Source organism: Xenopus tropicalis, chromosome 3 (assembly GCF_000004195.4).
Source record: "Xenopus tropicalis strain Nigerian chromosome 3, UCB_Xtro_10.0, whole genome shotgun sequence".
Lineage (NCBI taxonomy): Eukaryota > Metazoa > Chordata > Amphibia > Anura > Pipidae > Xenopus > Xenopus tropicalis.
The window spans coordinates 664,735-690,792 of NC_030679.2; the positions used below are offsets into that span (position 1 = coordinate 664,735).

General features: G+C 57.7%; 1 protein-coding gene across 17 annotated transcripts in view; it reads left to right on the forward strand.

Annotated features, from left to right (window-relative positions):
• The first annotated feature begins 655 nt into the window (after positions 1–655).
• Positions 656–26,058, forward strand: part of plekha5 (pleckstrin homology domain containing A5) — an 87,146-nt gene continuing 61,743 nt past the window's right edge. For 7 of the 17 annotated variants that reach the window (XM_031898406.1, XM_031898412.1, XM_031898414.1 and 4 more), the window contains exons 1-3: positions 660–822; positions 7,816–7,892; positions 14,742–14,799. In XM_031898406.1, coding sequence (XP_031754266.1) covers positions 740–822; positions 7,816–7,892; positions 14,742–14,799 — 218 coding nt within the window. In that variant the 5' untranslated portion in view covers positions 660–739. Of the gene's footprint in view, positions 823–7,815; positions 7,893–14,741; positions 14,800–26,058 lie in introns of all 17 variants that reach the window. The other 10 variants (XM_031898416.1, XM_031898420.1, XM_031898422.1 and 7 more) reach the window with 4 other exon arrangements.

Here is a 26,058-nt window from a genome sequence, read left to right on the forward strand (position 1 = left end):
CTCTCACAAGGCTGTACCCCCAGTCAGTGCCCCAGCTGTCTCTCACAAGGCTGTACCCCCAGTCAGTGCCCCCAGCTGTCTCTCACAAGGCTGTACCCCAGTCAGTGCCCCCCAGCTGTCTCTCACAAGGCTGTACCCCCAGTCAGTGCCCCCAGCTGTCTCTCACAAGGCTGTACCCCAGTTCAGTGCCCCCCAGCTGTCTCTCACAAGGCTGTACCCCCAGTCAGTGCCCCCCCAGCTGTCTCTCACAAGGCTGTACCCCCAGTCAGTTGCCCCCCAGCTGTCTCTCACAAGGCTGTACCCAGTCAGTGCCCCCAGCTGTCTCTCACAAGGCTGTACCCCAGTCAGTGCCCCCAGCTGTCTCTCACAAGGCTGTACCCCCAGTCAGTGCCCCCAGCTGTCTCTCACAAGGCTGTACCCCCAGTCAGTGCCCCCAGCTGTCTCTCACAAGGCTTGTCCCCAGTCAGTGCCCCCCAGCTGTCTCTCACAAGGCTGTACCCCCAGTCAGTGCCCCCAGCTGTCTCTCACAAGGCTGTACCCCCAGTCAGTGCCGCTCTCCCCTCAGACAGCGCTTCTCTCTCAGTATCCGGGACCCTAGGGGAGGGGGCGGGGCTGGGCAGTGCGCGTCCCTGTAGGCTGCAGCTGATTGGGTTGCAGTGAGCGCGCAGGGAGGGGGCGGGGCGAGAGTGCGAGTGGAAGGGAGAGTAGTGCCCGGTGCGCGCTCCCGCTGCTGACACAAATGGCGGCCCCGGACTGGCTCCCCTCCCTGCCGGGCTCCTGGCGCTTCGGCATCTCCCGGGGGGGCCGCGTATTCTTTATCAAGTAAGTGTGAGTGTGAGTGTGAGTGTGAGTGTGAGTGTGAGTGTGAGTGTGAGGCACGGGCTGGGCCTGGGGTACCGGGGGGGGAGACTCACACTCACCTGCACTCACTGCCCCACTCACCCCTATCTACTCCCTGTGTCCCACTCACCCCTATCTACTCCCTGTGCCCCACTCACCCCTATCTACTCCCTGTGTCCCACTCACCCCTATCTACTCCCTGTGCCCCACTCACCCCTATCTACTCCCTGTGCCCCACTCACCCCTATCTACTCCCTGTGCCCCACTCACCCCTATCTACTCCCTGTGCCCCACTCACCCCTATCTACTCCCTGTGCCCCACTCACCCCTATCTACTCTCCTGCTGCCCCCCACTCACCCCTATCTACTCCCTGTGTCCCACTCACCCCTATCTACTCCCTGTGCCCCACTCACCCCTATCTACTCCTGGCCCCACTCACCCCTATCTACTCCCTGTGTCCCACTCACCCCTATCTACTCCCTGTGCCCCACTCACCCCTATCTACTCCCTGTGTCCCACTCACCCCTATCTACTCCCTGTGCCCCACTCACCCCTATCTACTCCCTGTGCCCCACTCACCCCTATCTACTCCCTGTGCCCCACTCTACCCCTATCTACTCCCTGTGCCCCACTCACCCTATCTACTCCCTGTGCCCCACTCACCCCTATCTACTCCCTGTGCCCCACTCACCCCTATCTACTCCCTGTGCCCCACTCACCCCTATCTACTCCCTGTGCCCCACTCACCCCTATCTACTCCCTGTGCCCCACTCACCCCTATCTACTCCCTGTGCCCCACTCACCCCTATCTACTCCCTGTGCCCCACTCACCCCTATCTACTCCCTGTGTCCCACTCACCCCTATCTACTCCCTGTGCCCCACTCACCCCTATCTACTCCCTGTGCCCCACTCACCCCTATCTACTCCCTGTGCCCCACTCACCCCTATCTACTCCCTGTGCCCCACTCACCCCTATCTACTCCCTGTGCCCCACTCACCCCTATGCCCCGCTCACCCCTATCTACTCCCTGTGCCCCACTCACCCCTATCTACTCCCTGAGCCCCACTCACCCCTATCTACTCCCTGTGCCCCACTCACTCCTATCTACTCCCTGTGTCCCACTCACCCCTATCTACTCCCTGTGCCCCACTCACTCCTATCTACTCCCTGTGTCCCACTCACCCCTATCTACTCCCTTGCCCCACTCACCCCTATCTACTCCCTGTGTCCCACTCACCCCTATCTACTCCCTGTGCCCCACTCACTCCTATCTACTCCCTGTGTCCCACTCACCCCTATCTACTCCCTGTGCCCCACTCACCCCTATCTACTCCCTGTGTCCCACTCACCCCTATCTACTCCCTGTGCCCCACTCACTCTATCTACTCCCCTGTGTACCCACTCACCCCTATCTACTCCCTGTGCCCCACTCAACCCTATCTACTCCCTGTGTCCCACTCACCCCTATCTACTCCCTGTGCCCCACTCACTCCATCTACTCCCTGTCCCACTCACCCCTATCTACTCCCTGTGCCCCACCACCCCATCTACTCCCTGTGCCCCACTCACCCCATCTACTCCCTGTGCCCCACTCACCCCCATCTACTCCCTGTGCCCCACTCACCCCTATCTACTCCCTGTGCCCCACTCACCCCTATCTACTCCCTGTGCCCCACTCACCCCTATCTACTCCCTGTGCCCCACTCACCCCTATCTACTCCCTGTGCCCCACTCACCCCCATCTACTCCCTGTGCCCCACTCACCCCTATCTACTCCTGTGCCCCACTCACCCCTATCTACTCCCTGTGTCCCACTCACCCCTATCTACTCCCTGTGCCCCACTCACCCCCATCTACTCCCTGTGCCCCACTCACCCCTATCTACTCCCTGTGTCCCACTCACCCCTATCTACTCCCTGTGCCCCACTCACCCCTATCTACTCCCTGTGCCCCACTCACCCCTATCTACTCCCTGTGCCCCACTCACCCCTATCTACTCCCTGTGCCCCACTCACCCCTATCTACTCCCTGTGCCCCACTCACCCCTATCTACTCCCTGTGCCCCACTCACCCCTATCTACTCCCTGTGCCCCACTCACCCCCATCTACTCCCTGTGCCCCACTCACCCCTATCTACTCCCTGTGCCCACTCACCCCTATCTACTCCCTGTGCCCCACTCACCCCTATCTACTCCCTGTGTCCCACTCACCCCTATCTACTCCCTGTGCCCCACTCACCCCTATCTACTCCCTGTGCCCCACTCACCCCCTATCTACTCCCTGTGCCCCACTCACCTGAGTCACACTCACCCCTATCTACTCCCTGTGCCCCACTCACCCCTATCTACTCCCTGTGCCCCACTCACCCCTATCTACTCCCTGTGCCCCACTCACCTGAGTCACACTCACCCCTATCTACTCCCTGTGCCCCACTCACCCCTATCTACTCCCTGTGCCCCACTCACCCCTATCTACTCCCTGTGCCCCACTCACCCCATCTACTCCCTGTGCCCCACTCACCCCTATCTACTCCCTGTGCCCCACTCACCCCTATCTACTCCCTGTGCCCCACTCACCTGAGTCACACTCACCCCTATCTACTCCCTGTGCCCCACTCACCCCTATCTACTCCCTTTGCCCCAGCTCACCCCTATCTACTCCCTGTGCCCCACTCACCCCTATCTACTCCCTGCTGCCCCCACTCACCCCTATCTACTCCCTGTGCCCCACTCACCCCTATCTACTCCCTGTGCCCCACTCACCCCTATCTACTCCCTGTGCCCACTTCACCTGTGCCCCACTCACCCCTATCTACTCCCTGTGCCCCACTCACCTGTGCCCCACTCACCCCAATCTACTCCCTGTGCCCCACTCACCCCTATCTACTCCCTGTGCCCCACTCACCTGTGCCCCACTCACCCCTATCTACTCCCTGTGCCCCACTCACCTGTGCCCCACTCACCCCTATCTACTCCCTGTGCCCCACTCACCCCTATCTACTCCCTGTGCCCCACTCAACCCCTATCTACTCCCTGTGCCCCACTCACCTGAGTCACAATCACCCCTATCTACTCCCTGTGCCCCACTCACCCCATCTACTCCCTGTGCCCCACTCACCCCTATCTACTCCCTGTGCCCCACTCACCCCCTATCTACTCCCTGTGCCCCACTCACCTGTGCCCCACTCACCCCTATCTACTCCCTGTGCCCCACTCACCCCAATCTACTCCCTGTGCCCCACTCACCCCTATCTACTCCCTGTGCCCCACTCACCTGTGCCCCACTCACCCCTATCTACTCCCTGTGCCCCACTCACCTGTGCCCCACTCACCCCTATCTACTCCCTGTGCCCCACTCACCCCTATCTACTCCCTGTGCCCCACTCACCCCTCTAATCTACTCCCTGTGCCCCACTCACCCCTATCTACTCCCTGTGCCCCACTCACCCCTATCTACTCCCTGTGCCCCACTCACCTGAGTCACACTCACCCCTATCTACTCCCTGAGCTACCACCACCCCTATCTACTCCCTGAGCCCCACTCACCCCTATCTACTCCCTGAGCCCCACTCACCTGAGCTACACTCACCCCTATCTACTCCCTGAGCCCCACTCACCTGAGTTACACTCACCCCTATCTACTCCCTGAGCCCCACTCACCTGAAGTACACTCACCCCTATCTACTCCCTGAGCCCCACTCACCTGAGTTACACTCACCCCTATCTACTCCCTGTGCCCCACTCACCTAGAGTTACACTCACCCCTATCTACTCCCTGTGCCCCACTCACCCCTATCTACTCCCTGTGCCCCACTCACCCCTATCTACTCCCTGTGCCCCCACTCACCCCTTATCTACTCCCTGAGCCCCACTCACCCCTATCTACTCCCTGAGCCCCACTCACCTGAGCTACACTCACCCCTATGTACTCCCTGAGCCCAACTCACCTGAGTTACACTCACCCCTATCTACTCCCTGAGCCCCACTCACCTGAGTTACACTCACCCCTATCTACTCCGTGCCCCACTCACCTGAGTTACACCACCCCTATCTACTCCCTGTGCCCCACTCACCCTATCTTACTCCCTGTGCCCCACTCACCCCCATCTACTCCCTGTGCCCCACTCACCCCCATCTACTCCCTGTGCCCCACTCACCCACCCATCTACTCCCTGTTTGCCCCACTCACCCCATCTACTCCCTGTGCCCCCACTCACCCCTATCTACTCCCTGTGCCCCACTCACCCCTATCTAACTCCCTATGCCCCACTCACCCCTATCTACTCCCTATGCCCCACTCACCCCTATCTACTCCCTGTGCCCCACTCACCCCTATCTACTCCCTGTGCCCCACTCACCCCCATACCTACTCCCTGTGCCCCACTCACCCCTATCTACTCCCTGTGCCCCACTCACCCCTATCTACTCCCTGTGCCCCACTCACCCCTATCTACTCCCTGTGCCCCACTCACCTGAGCTACACTCACCCCTATCTACTCCCTGTGCCCACTCACCTGAGTTACACTCACCCCTATCTACTCCCTGTTGCCCCACTCACCTGAGTTACACTCACCCCTATCTACTCCCTGTGCCCCACTCACCCCTATCTACTCCCTGTGCCCCACTCACCCCTATCTACCTCCCTGTGCCCCACTCACCCCTATCTTACTCCCTATGCCCCACTCACCTGAGCTACACTCACCCCTATCTACTCCCTGTGCCCCACTCACCCCTATCTACTCCCTGTGCCCCACTCACCCCTATCTACTCCCTATGCCCCACTCACCTGAGCTACACTCACCCCTATCTACTCCCTGTGCCCCACTCACCCCTATCTACTCCCTGTGCCCCACTCACCTGAGTTACACTCACCCCCTATCTACTCCCTGTGCCCCACTCACCTGAGCTACACTCAACCCCTATCTACTCCCTGTGCCCCACTCACCTGAGCTACACTCACCCCTATCTACTCCCTGTGCCCCACTCACCCCTATCTACTCCCTGTGCCCCACTCACCTGAGCTACACTCACCCCTATACTAACTTACCTGTGCCCCACTCACCCCTATCTACTCACTCCTGTGCCCCACTCACCTGAGCTACACTCACCCCTATCTACTCCCTGTGCCCCACTCACCCCTATCTACTCCCTGTGCCCCACTCACCACCTATCTACTCCCTGTGCCCCACTCACCCCTATCTACTCCCTGTGCCCCACTCACCGCCTATCTACTCCCTGTGCCCCACTCACCCCTACTACTCCCTGTAGCCCCACTCACCCCTATCTACTCCCTGTGCCCCACTCAACCCTATCTACTCCCTGTGCCCCACTCACCCCTATCTACTCCCTGTGCCCCACTCACCCCTATCTACTCCCTGTGCCCCACTCACCCCTATCTACTCCCTGTGCCCCCACTCACCCCTATCTACTCCCTGTGCCCCACTCACCCCTATCTACTCCCTGTGCCCCACTCACCCCTATCTACTCCCTGTGCCCCACTCACCTGAGCTACACTCACCCCCATCTACTCCCTGTGCCCCACTCACCCCCATCTACTCCCTGTGCCCCACTCACCCCCATCTACTCCCTGTGCCCCACTCACCCCCATTTCTACTCCCTGTGCCCCACTCACCCCATCTACTCCCTGTGCCCCACTCACCCCCATCTACTCCCTGTGCCCCACTCACCCCCATCTACTCCCTGTGCCCCACTCACCCCCATCTACTCCCTGTGCCCCACTCCCCCCATCTACTCCCTGTGCCCCACTCACCCCCATCTACTCCCTGTGCCCCACTCACCCCCATCTTACTCCCTGTGCCCCACTCACCCCTATCTACTCCCTATGCCCCACTCACCTGAGCTACACTCACCCCTATCTACTCCCTGTGCCCCACTCACCCCTATCTACTCCCTGTGCCCCACTCACCCCTATCTACTCCCTATGCCCCACTCACCTGAGCTACACTCACCCCTATCTTACTCCCTGTGCCCCACTCACCCCTATCTACTCCCTGTGCCCCACTCACCTGAGTTACACTCACCCCTATCTACTCCCTGTGCCCACTCACCTGAGCTACACTCACCCCTATCTACTCCCTGTGGCCCCCACTCACCTGAGCTACACTCACCCCTATCTACTCCCTGTGCCCCACTCACCCCTATCTACTCCCTGTGCCCCACTCACCTGAGCTACACTCACCCCTATCTACTACCTGTGCCCCACTCACCCCTATCTACTCCCTGTGCCCCACTCACCTGAGCTACACTCACCCCTAATTCACTCCCTGTGCGACCCACTCACCCCTATCTACTCCCTTGCCCCCACTCACCCCTATCTACTCCCTGTGCCCCACTCACCCCTATCTACTCCCTGTGCCCCACTCACCCCTATCTACTCCCTGTGCCCCACTCACCCCTATCTACTCCCTGTGCCCCACTCACCCCTATCTACTCCCTGTGCCCCACTCACCCCTATCTACTCCCTGTGCCCCACTCACCTGAGCTACACTCACCCCCATCTACTCCCTGTGCCCCACTCACCCCCATCTACTCCCTGTGCCCCACTCACCCCCATCTACTCCCTGTGCCCCACTCACCCCTATCTACTCCCTGTGCCCCACTCACCCCCATCTACTCCCAGTGCCCCACTCACCCCCATCTACTCCCTGTGCCCCACTCACCCCCATCTACTCCCTGTGCCCCACTCACCCCCATCTACTCCCTGTTGCCCCACTCACCCCATCTACTCCCTGTGCCCACTCACCCCATCTACTCCCTGTGCCCACTCACCCTCATCTACTCCCTGTGCCCCACTCACCCCCATCTACTCCCTGTGCCCCACTCACCCCCATCTACTCCCTGTGCCCCACTCACCTGAGCTACACTTGCACTGACACTCACATGTACCTGTACTCTGTGCCAACTCACACTCACACTCAGTTTGTGGCTCTAACATAAGTGCTTTCCCCCCCAGTGAAGAAGCAAAGAGTACGACGTGGCTGCACCCAGTCACCGGGGAGACCATACTCACGGGGCACAGGAAGGCTCCAGGTAAGTGCCCACTGGGGTATGGGGGGGGGGCAGGCTCGGGGCATGAGGGGTGACTTCTGAGGGTTCGCTGGTAAGTACCAAGTAGGCGCCAGGTAAACAGCTGACTGGGGAAAGGCCTCGACTATGGAAGGGTTTGACTGGGGGCATGTAGGGACTGAGTGCTGGGGGGGCCCCTGTGCCAGGGGACTGGGTGCTGGGGGGGCCCCTGTGCCAGGAAACTGGGTGCTGGGGGGGCCCCTGTGCCAGGAAACTGGGTGCTGGGGGGGCCCCTGTGCCAGGGGACTGAGTGCTGGGGGGCGCCCCTGTGCCAGGGGACTGAGTGCGGGGGGGGCCCCTGTGCCAGGGACTGAGTGCTGGGGGGGCCACCTGTGCCAGGGGACTGAGTGCTGGGGGGGCCCTGATGCCAGGGGACTGAGTGCTGGGGTCGGGGCCCCTGTGCCAGGGGACTGAGTGCTGGGGGGGCCCCTGTGCCAGGGGACTGAGTGCTGGAGGGGGGGCCCCTGTGCCAGGGGACTGAGTGCTGGGCGGGGGCCCTGTGCCAGGGACTGAGTGCTGGGGGGGCCCCTGTGCCAGGGGACTGAGTGCTGGGGGGGGCCCCTGCTGCCAGGGGACTGAGTTGCTGGGGGGGCCCTGTGCCAGGGACTGAGTGCTGGGGGGGGCCCCTGTGCCAGGGGACTGAGTGCTGGGGGGGGCCCCTGTGCCAGGGGACTGAGTGCTGGGGGGGGCCCTGTGCCAGGGGACTGAGTGCTGGGGGGGGCCCCTGTGCCAGGGGACTGAGTGCTGGGGGGGGCCCCTGTGCCAGGGGACTGGTGCTGGGGGGGCCCCTGTGCCAGGGGACTGGGTGCTGGGGGGGGCCCTGTGCCAGGGGACTGGGTGCTGGGGGGGCCCCTGTGCCAGGGGACTGGGTGCTGGGGGGGCCCCCTGTGCCAGGGGACTGGGTGCTGGGGGGGCCCCTGTGCCAGGGGACTGGCGGGGCTGCGGGTGGGGGGGGCCCCTGTGCCAGGGGACTGGGTGCTGGGGGGGCCCCTGTGCCAGGGGACTGGCGTGCTGGGGGGGCCCCTGTGCCAGGGACTGGGTGCTGGGGGGCCCCTGTGCCAGGGGACTGGGTGCTGGGGGGCCCTGTGCCAGGGGACTGGGTGCTGGGGGGCCCCTGTGCCAGGGGACTGGGTGCTGGTGGGGCCCCTGTGCCAGGGGGACTGGGTGCGGGGGGCCCCTGTGCCAGGGGACTGGGTGCTGGGGGGCCCCTGTGCCAGGGGACTGGGTGCTGGGGGGGCCCTGTGCCAGGGACTGGGTGCTGGGGGGGCCCCTGTGCCAGGGGACTGGGTGCTGGGGGAGGCCCTGTGCCAGGGGACTGGGTGCTGGGGGCGGCCCCTGTGCAGGGGACTGGGTGCTGGGGGGCCCTGTGCCAGGGGACTGGGTGCTGGGGGGCCCCTGTGCCAGGGACTGGGTGCTGGGGGCCCCTGTGCCAGGGGACTGGGTGTGGGGACTGGGCTGGGGCCCCTGTGCCAGGGGACTGGGTGCTGGGGGGGCCCCTGTGCCGGGGGCTGGGTGCTGGGGGGGGGGCCCTGTGCCGGGGTGCGGGGGGGGGGGCCCTGTGCCAGGGGACTTGTGTGCAAAAGAGTGACAATTAGTGCACGTGAGTGGGGGGGGCCTTGCTGCTCCCACAGATATTGGACATGTGATCCTCACTGGGTGAGTGGGTTTGTTCTGTTTCCCTTGTGCTTCTTCTTGTGGTTTGTGCTTGTGAAACGGGAGAATCAACTTGTGCTCTAGTACCTCCTTGCACACTCGTCTGTACCCAGTATCACCTGGACTGTCTCCAGTAAGGCCTTGCACACTCGTCTGTACCCAGTATCACCTGGATTCTCTCCAGTAAGGCCTTGCACACTCGTCTGTACCCAGTATCACCTGGACTGTCTCCAGTAAGGCCTTGCACACTCGTCTGTACCCAGTATCACCTGGACTGTCTCCAGTAAGGCCTTGCACACTCGTCTGTACCCAGTATCACCTGGATTCTCTCCAGTAAGGCCTTGCACACTCGTCTGTACCCAGTATCACCTGGATTCTCTCCAGTAAGGCCTTGCACACTCGTCTGTACCCAGTATCACCTGGACTGTCTCCAGTAAGGCCTTGCACACTCGTCTGTACCCAGTATCACCTGGATTCTCTCCAGTAAGGCCTTGCACACTCGTCTGTACCCAGTATCACCTGGATTCTCTCCAGTAAGGCCTTGCACACTCGTCTGTACCCAGTATCACCTGGACTGTCTCCAGTAAGGCCTTGCACACTCGTCTGTACCCAGTATCACCTGGACTGTCTCCAGTAAGGCCTTGCACACTCGTCTGTACCCAGTATCACCTGGATTCTCTCCAGTAAGGCCTTGCACACTCGTCTGTACCCAGTATCACCTGGACTGTCTCCAGTAAGGCCTTGCACACTCGTCTGTACCCAGTATCACCTGGACTGTCTCCAGTAAGGCCTTGCACACTCGTCTGTACCCAGTATCACCTGGATTCTCTCCAGTAAGGCCTTGCACACTCGCCTGTACCCAGTATCACCTGGACTCTCTCCAGTAAGGCCTTGCACACTCGTCTGTACCCAGTATCACCTGGACTGTTCTCCATTAAGGCCTTGCACACTCGTCTGTACCCAGTATCACCTGGATTCTCTCCAGTAAGGCCTTGCACACTCGTCTGTACCCAGTATCACCTGGATTCTCTCCAGTAAGGCCTTGCACACTCGTCTGTACCCAGTATCACCTGGACTGTCTCCAGTAAGGCCTTGCACACTCGTCTGTACCCAGTATCACCTGGACTGTCTCCAGTAAGGCCTTGCACACTCGTCTGTACCCAGTATCACCTGGACTGTCTCCAGTAAGGCCTTGCACACTCGTCTGTACTCAGTATCACCTGGACTGTCTCCACTAAGGCCTTGCACACTCGTCTGTACTCTGTATCACCTGGACTGTCTCCACTAAGGCCTTGCACACTCGTCTGTACTCTGTATCACCTGGACTGTCTCCACTAAGGCCTTGCACACTCGTCTGTACCCATTTGCACATGGACTGTCGCCAGTAAGGCCTTGCACACTCGTCTGTACCCATTTGCACATGGACTGTCGCCAGTAAGGCCTTGCACACTCGTTTGTACCCATTTGCACATGGACTGTCGCCAGTAAGGCCTTGCACACTCGTCTGTACCCATTTGCACATGGACTGTCGCCAGTAAGGCCTTGCACACTCGTCTGTACCCATTTGCACATGGACTGTCGCCAGTAAGGCCTTGCACACTCGTCTGTACCCATTTGCACATGGACTGTCGCCAGTAAGGCCTTGCACACTCGTCTGTACCCATTTGCACATGGACTGTCGCCAGTAAGGCCTTGCACACTCGTCTGTACTCTGTATCACCTGGACTGTCTCCACTAAGGCCTTGCACACTCGTCTGTACTCTGTATCACCTGGACTGTCTCCAGTAAGGCCTTGCACACTCGCCTGTACCCAGTATCACCTGGACTCTCTCCAGTAAGGCCTTGCACACTCGTCTGTACCCAGTATCACCTGGACTGTCTCCACTAAGGCCTTGCACACTCGTCTGTACTCTGTATCACCTGGACTGTCTCCACTAAGGCCTTGCACACTCGTCTGTACCCATTTGCACATGGACTGTCGCCAGTAATGCCTTGCACACTCGTCTGTACCCATTTGCACATGGACTGTCGCCAGTAAGGCCTTGCACACTCGTCTGTACCCAGTATCACCTGGACTGTCTCCATTAAGGCCTTGCACACTCGTCTGTACCCAGTATCACCTGGACTCTCTCCAGTAAGGCCTTGCACACTCGTCTGTACCCAGTATCACCTGGACTGTCTCCAGTAAGGCCTTGCACACTCGTCTGTACCCAGTATCACCTGGATTCTCTCCAGTAAGGCCTTGCACACTCGTCTGTACCCAGTATCACCTGGACTGTCTCCAGTAAGGCCTTGCACACTCGTCTGTACCCAGTATCACCTGGACTGTCTCCAGTAAGGCCTTGCACACTCGTCTGTACCCAGTATCACCTGGACTGTCTCCAGTAAGGCCTTGCACACTCGTCTGTACTCTGTATCACCTGGACTGTCTCCACTAAGGCCTTGCACACTCGTCTGTACTCTGTATCACCTGGACTGTCTCCACTAAGGCCTTGCACACTCGTCTGTACCCATTTGCACATGGACTGTCGCCAGTAATGCCTTGCACACTCGTCTGTACCCATTTGCACATGGACTGTCGCCAGTAAGGCCTTGCACACTCGTCTGTACCCAGTATCACCTGGACTGTCTCCACTAAGGCCTTGCACACTCGTCTGTACTCTGTATCACCTGGACTGTCGCCAGTAAGGCCTTGCACACTCGTCTGTACCCATTTGCACATGGACTGTCGCCAGTAAGGCCTTGCACACTCGTCTGTACCCATTTGCACATGGACTGTCGCCAGTAAGGCCTTGCACACTCGTCTGTACCCAGTATCACCTGGACTGTCTCCACTAAGGCCTTGCACACTCGTCTGTACCCATTTGCACATGGACTGTCTCCACTAAGGCCTTGCACACTCGTCTGTACCCATTTGCACATGGACTGTCGCCAGTAAGGCCTTGCACACTCGTCTGTACCCATTTGCACATGGACTGTCGCCAGTAAGGCCTTGCACACTCGTCTGTACCCATTTGCACATGGACTGTCGCCAGTAAGGCCTTGCACACTCGTCTGTACCCATTTGCACATGGACTGTCGCCAGTAAGGCCTTGCACACTCGTCTGTACCCATTTGCACATGGACTGTCGCCAGTAAGGCCTTGCACACTCGTCTGTACCCAGTTTAAATCTGGGGCCCAGGGAGGCATGCCAGGGGCATCTGCACGGGGGGTGCAATTCGAGCAAAGCTGTGAGCGGGTACCTGGGATTGGCATGTACTGCACCTAAACCCCTCCTTGTCCTCGGTCACCGCTTGTCACACACATGGAATTTACCCCAAAGGAATGTGGAGACTGCGGACATGCCTGTTCCATGTATGTGCAGGGGGAGGGGCCTATTCTGAGCGTGCAGATAGGGGGCTACACCTACCCCCCAGCCTGTATGTATCCGTCTCCCTACTGCCTTTATAGGTAGGCACCCCCCAGCCTGTATGTATCCGTCTCCCTACTGCCTGTATAGGTACCCACCCCCTAGCCTGTATGTATCCGTCTCCCTACTGCCTGTATAGGTACCCACCCCCTAGCCTGTATGTATCCGTCTCCCTACTGCCTGTATAGGTAGGTACCCCCCAGCCTGTATGTATCAGTCTCCCTACTGCCTGTATAGGTACCCACCCCCTAGCCTGTATGTATCCGTCTCCCTACTGCCTGTATAGGTAGGTACCCACCCCCCAGCCTGTATGTATCAGTCTCCCTACTGCCTGTATAGGTACCCACCCCCAGCCTGTATGTATCAGTCTCCCTACTGCCTGTATAGGTACCCACCCCCCAGCCTGTATGTATCAGTCTCCCTACTGCCTGTATAGGTACCCACCCCCCAGCCTGTATGTATCCGTCTCCCTACTGCCTGTATAGGTAGGTACCCACCCCCAGCCTGTATGTATCAGTCTCCCTACTGCCTGTATAGGTACCCACCCCCAGCCTGTATGTATCAGTCTCCCTACTGCCTGTATAGGTACCCACCCCCCAGCCTGTATGTATCAGTCTCCCTACTGCCTGTATAGGTACCCACCCCCAGCCTGTATGTATCAGTCTCCCTACTGCCTGTATAGGTACCCACCCCCCAGCCTGTATGTATCCGTCTCCCTACTGCCTGTATAGGTAGGTACCCACCCCCCAGCCTGTATGTATCAGTCTCCCTACTGCCTGTATAGGTACCCACCCCCAGCCTGTATGTATCAGTCTCCCTACTGCCTGTATAGGTACCCACCCCCCAGCCTGTATGTATCAGTCTCCCTACTGCCTGTATAGGTACCCACCCCCCAGCCTGTATGTATCAGTCTCCCTACTGCCTGTATAGGTACCCACCCCCCAGCCTGTATGTATCCGTCTCCCTACTGCCTGTATAGGTAGGTACCCCACCCCCCAGCCTGTATGTATCAGTCTCCCTACTGCCTGTATAGGTACCCACCCCCCAGCCTGTATATATCTGTCTCCCTACTGCCTGTATAGGTACCCACCCCCCAGCCTGTATGTATCCGTCTCCCTACTGCCTGTATAGGTACCCACCCCCCAGCCTGTATATATCTGTCTCCCTACTGCCTGTATAGGTACCCACCCCCCAGCCTGTATATATCTGTCTCCCTACTGCCTGTATAGGTAGGCACCCCCCAGCCTGTATATATCTGTCTCCCTACTGCCTGTATAGGTAGGTACCCACCCCCAGCCTGTATATAAGAAGAGAGACAGGAGGGCAGTAGGTGCCCACCCTCAGTGTACCCGCCTGTCTCGCCGCTCTGTTTCCCCTATGCCAGGCTGAGCGAGGGGAGGCACATATGTGGGGAAAGATGGTTATTGTGCCGCTGCGCCGTGCCAAGCTGATTTAGCAGCAGCGTGTGGGTAGGAGGCGCTGCCCCCAGATGGTGTCTGCTGGTATGTGCCTTTTCCTATTCCTCTGGCTTGTCCTTTATTCCACTGCTGGGTTGCTAGGGCGAGTGGGGCCATAGAAACCAGGTGCCTGTGCCATACTGCAGTGCTGCAAAGCAGAACCTTTCAATGGTGGAAAAGCGCAAATCAGAAGGATGACCAATTGCAAATATATAGCCCTGCCTGTATGTGTATTAGCCGATGTCTTGTAATTCCATATGTACCATTCATATTGCCCTTTATTTCCCCCACAGACTTGCCCACGGGCTGGGAGGAGGGCTACACGTTCGAAGGCGCTCGTTACTACATAAAGTAAGTCATTGGCCTTCTGCTTTCACTGGTTATACTGCCGTGTGGGGCCCCTAATCTGTGTATATATACTGCTGTGTGGGGCCCCTATCCTGTATATATACTGCCGTGTGGGGCCCCTAATCTGTGTATATATACTGCTGTGTGGGGCCCCTAGCCTGTATATATACTGCTGTGTGGGGCCCCTAGCCTGTATATAGCCCCTATACTGCTGTGTGGGGCCCCTAGCCTGTATGTAGCGCCTATACTGCTGTGTGGGGCCCCTAGCCTGTATGTAGCGCCTATACTGCTGTGTGGGGCCCCTAGCCTGTATGTAGCCCCTATACTGCTGTGTGGGGCCCCTAGCCTGTATGTAGCCCCTATACTGCTGTGTGGGGCCCCTAGCCTGTATATAGCCCCTATACTGCTGTGTGGGGCCCCTAGCCTGTATATAGCCCCTATACTGCTGTGTGGGGCCCCTAGCCTGTATATAGCCCCTATACTGCTGTGTGGGGCCCCTAGCCTGTATGTAGCCCCTATACTGCTGTGTGGGGCCCCTAGCCTGTATGTAGTGCCTATATACAGGATAGGGAATGTGGGTTAAGTTGCCCTTTAGTGCTGTGCGTAACAGTTCTGACTCCTGACTCACCTCCCACCTTTTGCATCAGAACGCTAATCCCATTGCCCAATCCCATCAGGTCTGTACCTGCCCCGCCGGCTCCACCCTCGCTGGCAAACGCACTTAACCCTTTCCCTGCTTTCTACACTAATGCCCCACCCCCTTACAGCTGGGACTGGTGCCCCGTGCCGTGTACTTGTTCTCTGTATGCCCTGCTGTACCCACTACTGCCCCTTGGTACCCACTTGTGTTACTGGCACTGCTGTACCCACTACTGCCCCTTGGTACCCACTTGTGTTACTGGCACTGCTGTACCCACTACTGCCCCTTGGTACCCACTTGTGTTACTGGCACTGCTGTACCCACTACTGCCCCTTGGTACCCATTTGTGTTACTGGCACTGCTGTACCCACTGTTGCTCCTTGGTACCCACTTGTGTTATGTTGGTGCTGCCTTACCCAGTAGCGCCCCATTGGCGCAGTTACAGACTGGCATTGCTCTGATTGGGCGGCGGGTTGGGATGTTTCCCGCACTGATACATTGTATCCTTATTGGGTTCTGAGAGGAAGTGATTGGTGGACCTGTTTTGTATTTAGTGTGACCTGATTGGTTCCCTGCTTGGTGCCCTGTTTGGTTCTCTGATTGGTGCCCAGGCCAAAGCTGCCAGGATCAGGAGGCTGGTGATGCCATTACATTTACATGGGGGCACGGGGGGCACTGGCGAGTTCTTTATCAGCTGGTACTGGGGGAGCAGCCAATCATCATGTGAGGCGGAGCCGGCTGCTTGCCCAACCCCCTCTCCCTGTGTTTCTGGTACCATTACTGTACCCGAGGGACTTGTACCCAATTTATACCTGGGCATCGTGCCACTGTGCCAGAGAGTGCCCTTGTATTACCCTGTACAACTACTCTCCCATGGTCAGACTTGCTGGCCCGACAGTCGCCAGTATCGGCGGCCAATGGGGCTGCTTGTTCAGGTTCTGTTGGATCCGACTTGCAGGAATGTCGCTGAGTGAGTGGAAATGAGTAGAAAGAGCTGCGTTTCCTCCTTAATTACCCGTCATTTTGTCCCAATCATAACGTAAAGGGAACAATCTACTTAATTAGCGCTCTTAACCCCTTACTTATAGCTGCAGCGCTAATGAGAGGCCCGGCCTCTGTTCTAATCAGCCACCGAGACTCCATAATGAATACTCTGCCTTTGGTACTGAGTGACGGGCCCCCAACTCTCCGGCTCCCCTGGGGCCCCTGTTGGGCACGGACAGGCCTGTGCTTGTTCTACTTCCTACTGTTGTCTCTTTCCCACACTGACTTGGGGCCCCAGGGTGTCTCTCCCGAGTGTGTAACCCCCCGGGGCAGTCTCTCACCGAGTGTGTAACCCCCCGGGCAGTCTCTCACCGAGTGTGTAACCCCCCGGGGCAGTCTCTCACCGAGTGTGTAACCCCCCGGGGCAGTCTCTCACCGAGTGTGTAACCCCCCGGGGCAGTCTCTCACCGAGTGTGTAACCCCCCGGGGCAGTCTCTCACCAAGTGTGTAACCCCCCGGGGCTGTCTCTCACCGAGTGTGTAACCCCCCGGGGCTGTCTCTCACCGAGTGTGTAACCCCCGCACCGAGTGTGTAACCCCCCGGGGCAGTCTCTCACCGAGTGTGTGACCCCCCGGGGCAGTCTCTCAACCGAGTGTGTAACCCCCGGGGCAGTCTCTCACCGAGTGTGTAACCCCCCGGGGCAGTCTCTCACCGAGTGTGTAACCCCCGGGGCAGTCTCTCACCGAGTGTGTAACCCCCGGGGCAGTCTCTCACCGAGTGTGTAACCCCCGGGGCAGTCTCTCACCGAGTGTGTAACCCCCCGGGGCAGTCTCTCACCGAGTGTGTAACCCCCTCGGGGCAGTCTCTCACCGAGTGTGTAACCCCCGGGGCAGTCTCTCACCGAGTGTGTAACCCCCGGGGCAGTCTCTCACCGAGTGTGTAACCCCCGGGGCAGTCTCTCACCGAGTGTGTAACCCCCGGGGCAGTCTCTCACCGAGTGTGTAACCCCCGGGGCAGTCTCTCACCGAGTGTGTAACCCCCGGGGCAGTCTCTCACAGAGTGTGTAACCCCCGGGGCAGTCTCTCACAGAGTGTGTAACCCCCGGGGCAGTCTCTCACCGAGTGTGTAACCCCCGGGGCAGTCTCTCACAGAGTGTGTAACCCCCTGGGGGGGAATCATTCTCACGCACACACTTCATCCGCACATCCTGTTTGTTTGTAGGGTCTGTCATTCCCATGGGAGACTCCTCTCCTCTCCCAAGCTCTCCTCCAGTGCACCCTCCCCTACTTGCCCCCAAGCTCCCCCCCTGTGCCCTTTGCCCCCTCCCATGCCCCCTCTCCTACTTGCCCCCATGCTCCCCCCTTTGCCCCTCCAGTGCACCTTCCCCTACTTGCCCCCTCCCCTACTTGCCCCCATGCTTCCCCCCTTTGCCCCTCCAGTGCACCTTCCCCTACTTGCCCCCATGTTCCCCCCCCTCCCCTACTCACAACCATTGGCTACAGCCATGGATCACAGGCCTACCCTAGGGCAATAGCTGAGGGGGCATTAGCGCTCGACTACTTGCTCTTAGGCCAATGTCCCAATGTAATTGGCACCAACCAGGAGCTGGTGGCATTGCAGGAAGTGATTGACTTGTTCCTGCTTGGCACTGAGTGCCGGGGGGCTGCAAACAGGAAGTGGAGCTGGAAACAGGAAGTGGCGTGGGTGAGCATTGTACAGGGGTGCATGTAGGGTGGGGTTCAGGGGGGGCAGGGGCAGTAGAGAGGGGGCGCCAAAGTCATACAGGGCAGGGGGAATGTTGGTTCTCCTTTAAAGATTGCTTGAAGACAAACAGAAGGGGTTAATGGTGTGGAAGCCACGCCCCTTTAAAGGCCACATTGCAGAAGTGTCTCTGATTTCCTGGGAGATTCTGATGATTCAACTCCACCGTATAATTTGGCGCGGCCCCCCCGCCGGGCGCATCACCGGTTGCCATGGTTACTGATATTCACTCTGGGGTTTGTGTTGGAAGTTGCATGTCGGACGGGGGGGGGGGGGGGCGTCGTAAAGTTATTATTAGCGCCGACAGCGGCGCATCCATCATTGTGTGTGGGTCACCTTCGCTTAGCCCCTCCCCTCTCATTAACGGTATGGCGCCCTAAGCTATATATATATATATATATATATATATATATATATATATATATATATATATATATATATATATATACGTATCCTAACGAGCGCACTGCCCCCTAACGAGATATACGTACCCTAACCTATACACTGCCCCCCTAACGAGATATACGTACCCTAACCTATACACTGCCCCCCTAACGAGATATACGTACCCTAACCTATACACTGCCCCCTAAACGAGATATACGTACCCTAACCTATACACTGCCCCCTAACGAGATATACGTACCCTAACCTATACACTGCCCCCTAACGAGATACTACCCACCTATACACTGCCCCCTAACGAGATATACGTACCCTAACCTATACACTGACCCCCTAACGAGATATACGTACCCTAACCTATACACTGCCCCCCTAACGAGATATACGTACCCTAACCTATACACTGCCCCCTAACGAGATATACGTATCCTAACCTATACACTGCCCCCCTAACGAGATATACGTACCCTAACCTATACACTGCCCCCTAACGAGATATACGTACCCTAACCTATACACTGCCCCCTAACGAGATATATACGTACCCTAACCTATATATACGTACCCTAACCTATACACTGCCCCCCTAACGAGATATACGTACCCTAACCTATACACTGCCCCCCTAACGAGATATACGTACCTAACCTATACACTGCCCCCCTAACGAGATATACGTACCCTAACCTATACACTGCCCCCCTAACGAGATATACGTACCCTAACCTATACACTGCCCCCCTAACAGATATACGTACCCTAACCTATACACGCCCCTAACCGTACCCTAACCTATACACTGCCCCCCTAACGAGATATACGTACCCTAACCTATACACTGCCCCCTAACGAGATATACGTACCCTAACCTATACACGCCCCCTAACGAGATATACGTACCCTAACCTATACACTGCCCCCCTAACGAGATATACGTACCCTAACCTATACACTGCCCCCCTAACGAGATATACGTACCCTAACCTATACACTGCTAACGAGATATACGTACCCTAACCTATACACTGCCCCCTAACGAGATATACGTACCCTAACCTATACACTGCCCCCCTAACGAGATATACGTACCCTAACCTATACACTCCCCCTAACGAGATATACGTACCCTAACCTATACACTGCCCCCCTAACGAGATATACGTATCCTAACCTATACACTGCCCCCCTAACGAGATATACGTACCCTAACCTATACACTGCCCCCCTAACGAGATATACGTACCCTAACCTATACACTGCCCCCTAACGAGATATACGTACCCTAACCTATACACTGCCCCCCTAACGAGATATACGTACCCTAACCTATACACTGCCCCCCTAACGAGATATACGTACCCTAACCTATACACTGACCCCCCTAACGAGATATACGTACCCTAACCTATACACTGCCCCCCTAACGAGATATACGTACCCTAACCTATACACTGCCCCCTAACGAGATATACGTACCCTAACCTATACACTGCCCCCCTAACGAGATATACGTACCCTAACCTATACACTGCCCCCTAACGAGATATACGTACCCTAACCTATACACTGCCCCCTAACGAGATATACGTACCCTAACCTATACACTGCCCCCTAACGAGATATACGTACCCTAACCTATACACTGCCCCCTAACGAGATATACGTACCCTAACCTATACACTGCCCCCCTAACGAGATATACGTATTCTCTCTCTCTAATATATATATATATATACATATACATACATACACGTTCCTTTGAAGTGCTTTGGAGATGCCTAGACTGCTAGCTCTTGGGCCAAGCACTATATGCGCTGTGCGTTCCCCCCTGGTGATTCTCTGGGTGGGGGGGGGGGGGGTCGGTTCTGCTGACTGTAGAGATTTGTATTCATGTGGAATTTGGGATCCAGGTGTGAATTATTCTCATTTCCCCACAGCGCATGTTCCTGCCCATATATGTACTGGGGCCCCCGGGGGTGTCGCTCACTGGGCAAGAACCAACAGCTCCACTGTTAGTGCTGTGTGTCCCCCCCCCCCCAGCGCAGCCTCGGGGCCCGACTCCTGCACTGCTCCTCTGTGGGGTAGGGCAAGTGTGTATTTACTCTCCCCTGTACTAAGCACAATTCAGCAGGAACAGCCCCCTAAGTTTGCCCATAGCCTGTACAGAGAGATACCATAAAACTATGGCACATAGGGATTCCCCTGTACTAAGCACAATTCAGCAGGAACAGCCCCCTAAGTTTGCTCATAGCCTGTACAGAGAGATACCATAAAACTATGGCACATAGGGATTCCCCTGTACTAAGCACAATTCAGCAGGAACAGCCCCCTAAGTTTGCCCATAGCCTGTACAGAGAGATACCATAAAACTATGGCACATAGGGATTCCCCTGTACTAAGCACAATTCAGCAGGAACAGCCCCCTAAGTTTGCCCATAGTCTGTACAGAGAGATACCATAAAACTATGGCACATAGGGATTCCCCTGTACTAAGCACAATTCAGCAGGAACAGCCCCCTAAGTTTGCTCATAGCCTGTACAGAGAGATACCATAAAACTATGGCACATAGGGATTCCCCTGTACTAAGCACAATTCAGCAGGAACAGCCCCCTAAGTTTGCCCATAGCCTGTACAGAGAGATACCATAAAACTATGGCACATAGGGATTCCCCTGTACTAAGCACAATTCAGCAGGAACAGCCCCCTAAGTTTGCTCATAGCCTGTACAGAGAGATACCATAAAACTATGGCACATAGGGATTCCCCCTGTACTACGCACAATTCAGCAGGAACAGCCCCCTAAGTTTGCCCATAGCCTGTACAGAGAGATACCATAAAACTATGGCACATAGGGATTCCCCTGTACTAAGCACAATTCAGCAGGAACAGCCCCCTAAGTTTGCTCATAGCCTGTGCTGTGCCTTCCCTGTCAGTATCCTTTGTTCCCATGATGCACTGCTGGGCCTTCCCTGTCAGTATCCTGCGCTCCCATGATGCACTGCTGGGCCTTCCCTGTCAGTATCCTGCGCTCCCATGATGCACTGCTGGGCCTTCCCTGTCAGTATCCTGCGCTCCCATGATGCACTGCTGGGCCTTCCCTGTCAGTATCCTGCGCTCCCATGATGCACTGCTGGGCCTTCCCTGTCAGTATCCTGCGCTCCCATGATGCACTGCTGGGCCTTCCCTGTCAGTATCCTTCGCTCCCATGATGCACTGCTGTTCCTTCTCTGTCAGTATCCTGCGCTCCCATGATGCACTGCTGGGCCTTCCCTGTCAGTATCCTGCGCTCCCATGATGCACTGCTGTTCCTTCCCTGTCGGTATCCTGCGCTCCCATGATGCACTGCTGGGCCTTCCCTGTCGGTATCCTGCGCTCCCATGATGCACTGCTGGGCCTTCCCTGTCGGTATCCTGCGCTCCCATGATGCAGTGCTGGGCCTTCCCTGTCGGTATCCTGCGCTCCCATGATGCAGTGCTGCTTTGGAGCCCAATTGGCTCAGGATACAGATAATAACATGTGACACGGGAGGCTGCAGGAGGGATGGTATGATTATTCATATGAGTCTGGGCTGCCCTCCAGCTGTGGTAGAACTGCAACTCCCAGAAACTCCTTACAGCCCCATGGCTGGGTTGGGGGCATTTGTGTTTGGGGTGTAGGCTGCCCCCGTGTATGTGTTGGGCTGTATTTTCCCATGATTCACTTGGTTCTGTTCTGGCTCAGCTCCGGCACCAGCGCTCCCAGGAGGGATCCATTTAATCCCCGGGTCCCTGGGGCCCAGTGCTCAGCATCAGTTGGACTAAGTGTTCCTGGGGGGCCCCCGAGTGGTGATTGCGCCCCCTGGGGACTGGAGATGGGACCTGTACAGAGAGAGAGAGAGAGAGAGAGAGATGGATGGAGAGGGAGAGGGGTTGGAGAGGGAGAGAGGGATGGAGAGGTAGAGATAGAGAGAGGTGCAGTGGGTGATGGAGAGATAGAGAGAGGGGTGCAGTGGGTGATGGAGAGATAGAGAGAGGGGTGCAGTGGGTGATGGAGAGATAGAGAGATAGGGGTGCAGAGGGAGAGGGAGAGAGGGGTGCAGAGGGAGAGGGAGAGAGGGGTGCAGAGGGAGAGGGAGAGAGAGGGGTGCAGAGGGAGAGGGAGAGAGAGGGGTGCAGAGGGAGAGGGAGAGAGAGGGGTGCAGAGGGAGAGGGACAGAGAGAGGGGTGCAGAGGGAGAGGGACAGAGAGAGGGGTGCAGAGGGAGAGGGAGAGAGAGAGGGGTGCAGAGGGAGAGGGAGAGAGAGAGGGGTGCAGAGGGAGAGGGAGAGAGAGAGGGGTGCAGAGGGAGAGGGAGTGAGAGGGGTGCAGTGGGTGATGGAGAGATAGAGAGAGGGGTGCAGTGGGTGATGGAGAGATAGAGAGAGGGGTGCAGTGGGTGATGGAGAGATAGAGAGAGGGGTGCAGAGGGAGAGAGACATACAGAGAGACACACACAGAGTGAGAGAGTGCCGGCAGGAGCAGCCCATAGGGACTCACATTGTGACGTTAATGCTGCCGGGGAAGTGAGTGCCGTAAGCTGATTTGGTGCCGGCCCGAGAGGCTTATACAGAACCTTGTCATTTATATGTGGCCCATTATTCTGCCTGAGCCCTGCTGGGCTGGTTCTGATCTCCCGCAGTGGGAATGGGCCCAGTAATGGTATGTGTGTGTGTGTGTGTGTATGGTACCGCCGGCCCGTTACTCTGCCTGAGCCCTGCTGGGCTGGTTCTGATCTCCCGCAGTGGGACTGGGCCCAGTAATGGTATGTGTATGTGTGTGTGGTACCGCCGGCCCGTTACTCTGCCTGAGCCCTGCTGGGCTGGTTCTGATCTCCCGCAGTGGGAATGGGCCCAGTAATGATATGTGTGTGTGGTACCGCCGGCCCGTTACTCTGCCTGAGCCCTGCTGGGCTGGTTCTGATCTCCCGCAGTGGGAATGGGCCCAGTAATGATATGTGTGTGTGGTACCGCCGGCCCGTTACTCTGCCTGAGCCCTGCTGGGCTGGTTCTGATCTCCCGCAGTGGGAATCGGCCCAGTAATGGTATGTGTATGTGTGTGTGTATGGTACCACCGGCCCGTTACTCTGCCTGAGCCCTGCTGGGCTGGTTCTGATCTCCCGCAGTGGGACTGGGCCCAGTAATGGTATGTGTATGTGTGTGTATGGTACCGCCGGCCCGTTACTCTGCCTGAGCCCTGCTGGGCTGGTTCTGATCTCCCGCAGTGGGAATGGGCCCAGTAATGGTATGTGTATGTGTATGTGTGTGTATGGTACCGCCGGCCCGTTACTCTGCCTGAGCCCTGCTGGGCTGGTTCTGATCTCCCGCAGTGGGACTGGGCCCAGTAATGGTATGTGTATGTGTGTGTATGGTACCGCCGGCCCGTTACTCTGCCTGAGCCCTGCTGGGCTGGTTCTGATCTCCCGCAGTGGGAATGGGCCCAGTAATGGTATGTGTATGTGTGTGTATGGTACCGCCGGCCCGTTACTCTGCCTGAGCCCTGCTGGGCTGGTTCTGATCTCCCGCAGTGGGACTGGGCCAAGTAATGATATGTGTGTGTGTGTGGTACCGCCGGCCCGTTACTCTGCCTGAGCCCTGCTGGGCTGGTTCTGATCTCCCGCAGTGGGACTGGGCCCAGTAATGGTATGTGTATGTGTGTGTATGGTACCGCCGGCCCGTTACTCTGCCTGAGCCCTGCTGGGCTGGTTCTGATCTCCCGCAGTGGGAATGGGCCCAGTAATGGTATGTGTATGTGTGTGTATGGTACCGCCGGCCCGTTACTCTGCCTGAGCCCTGCTGGGCTGGTTCTGATCTCCCGCAGTGGGACTGGGCCCAGTAATGGTATGTGTGTGTGTGGTACCGCCGGCCCGTTACTCTGCCTGAGCCCTGCTGGGCTGGTTCTGATCTCCCGCAGTGGGACTGGGCCCAGTAATGGTATGTGTGTGTATGGTACCGCCGGCCCGTTACTCTGCCTGAGCCCTGCTGGGCTGGTTCTGATCTCCCGCAGTGGGAATGGGCCCAGTAATGATATGTGTGTGTGGTACCGCCGGCCCGTTACTCTGCCTGAGCCCTGCTGGGCTGGTTCTGATCTCCCGCAGTGGGACTGGGCCCAGTAATGGTATGTGTATGTGTGTGTATGGTACCGCCGGCCCGTTACTCTGCCTGAGCCCTGCTGGGCTGGTTCTGATCTCCCGCAGTGGGACTGGGCCCAGTAATGGTATGTGTATGTGTGTGTATGGTACCGCCGGCCCGTTACTCTGCCTGAGCCCTGCTGGGCTGGTTCTGATCTCCCGCAGTGGGAATGGGCCCAGTAATGGTATGTGTATGTGTATGTGTGTGTATGGTACCGCCGGCCCGTTACTCTGCCTGAGCCCTGCTGGGCTGGTTCTGATCTCCCGCAGTGGGACTGGGCCCAGTAATGGTATGTGTATGTGTGTGTATGGTACCGCCGGCCCGTTACTCTGCCTGAGCCCTGCTGGGCTGGTTCTGATCTCCCGCAGTGGGAATGGGCCCAGTAATGGTATGTGTATGTGTGTGTATGGTACCGCCGGCCCGTTACTCTGCCTGAGCCCTGCTGGGCTGGTTCTGATCTCCCGCAGTGGGACTGGGCCCAGTAATGGTATGTGTGTGTGTGGTACCGCCGGCCCGTTACTCTGCCTGAGCCCTGCTGGGCTGGTTCTGATCTCCCGCAGTGGGACTGGGCCCAGTAATGGTATGTGTGTGTATGGTACCGCCGGCCCGTTACTCTGCCTGAGCCCTGCTGGGCTGGTTCTGATCTCCCGCAGTGGGAATGGGCCCAGTAATGATATGTGTGTGTGGTACCGCCGGCCCGTTACTCTGCCTGAGCCCTGCTGGGCTGGTTCTGATCTCCCGCAGTGGGAATGGGCCCAGTAATGATGTGTGTGTGTGTATGGTACCGCCGGCCCGTTACTCTGCCTGAGCCCTGCTGGGCTGGTTCTGATCTCCCGCAGTGGGAATGGGCCCAGTAATGATATGTGTTTGGTACCGCCGGCCCGTTACTCTGCCTGAGCCCTGCTGGGCTGGTTCTGATCTCCCGCAGTGGGAATGGGCCCAGTAATGATGTGTGTGTGTGGTACCGCCGGCCCGTTACTCTGCCTGAGCCCTGCTGGGCTGGTTCTGATTCTGACTGAGCCCAGTAATTCAATTCTGTTGTTCTGATACAGACAGATGGATGTGCTGGGGGTACCAGGGTCCTGGCGTTGCTGCTGGGGTCCTGTGTTTGTGCTACAGTGGGTCAGTACTACCTGACTGATGATTTACAATAATAATATATACGGCTGGTGCCCAGCTGGCTGTCACTGGGGCAGTACCACCCGTCACGGGCCGGCTGGTGGGTGTTTATAGAGCGGCACGGGGTGATTATTATGGGCTATTAGGGCATCACCGCGATTGATCCAGTAATTCCAGCCTCGTTAGTGAGGGAGCCGGGCTGGTTCT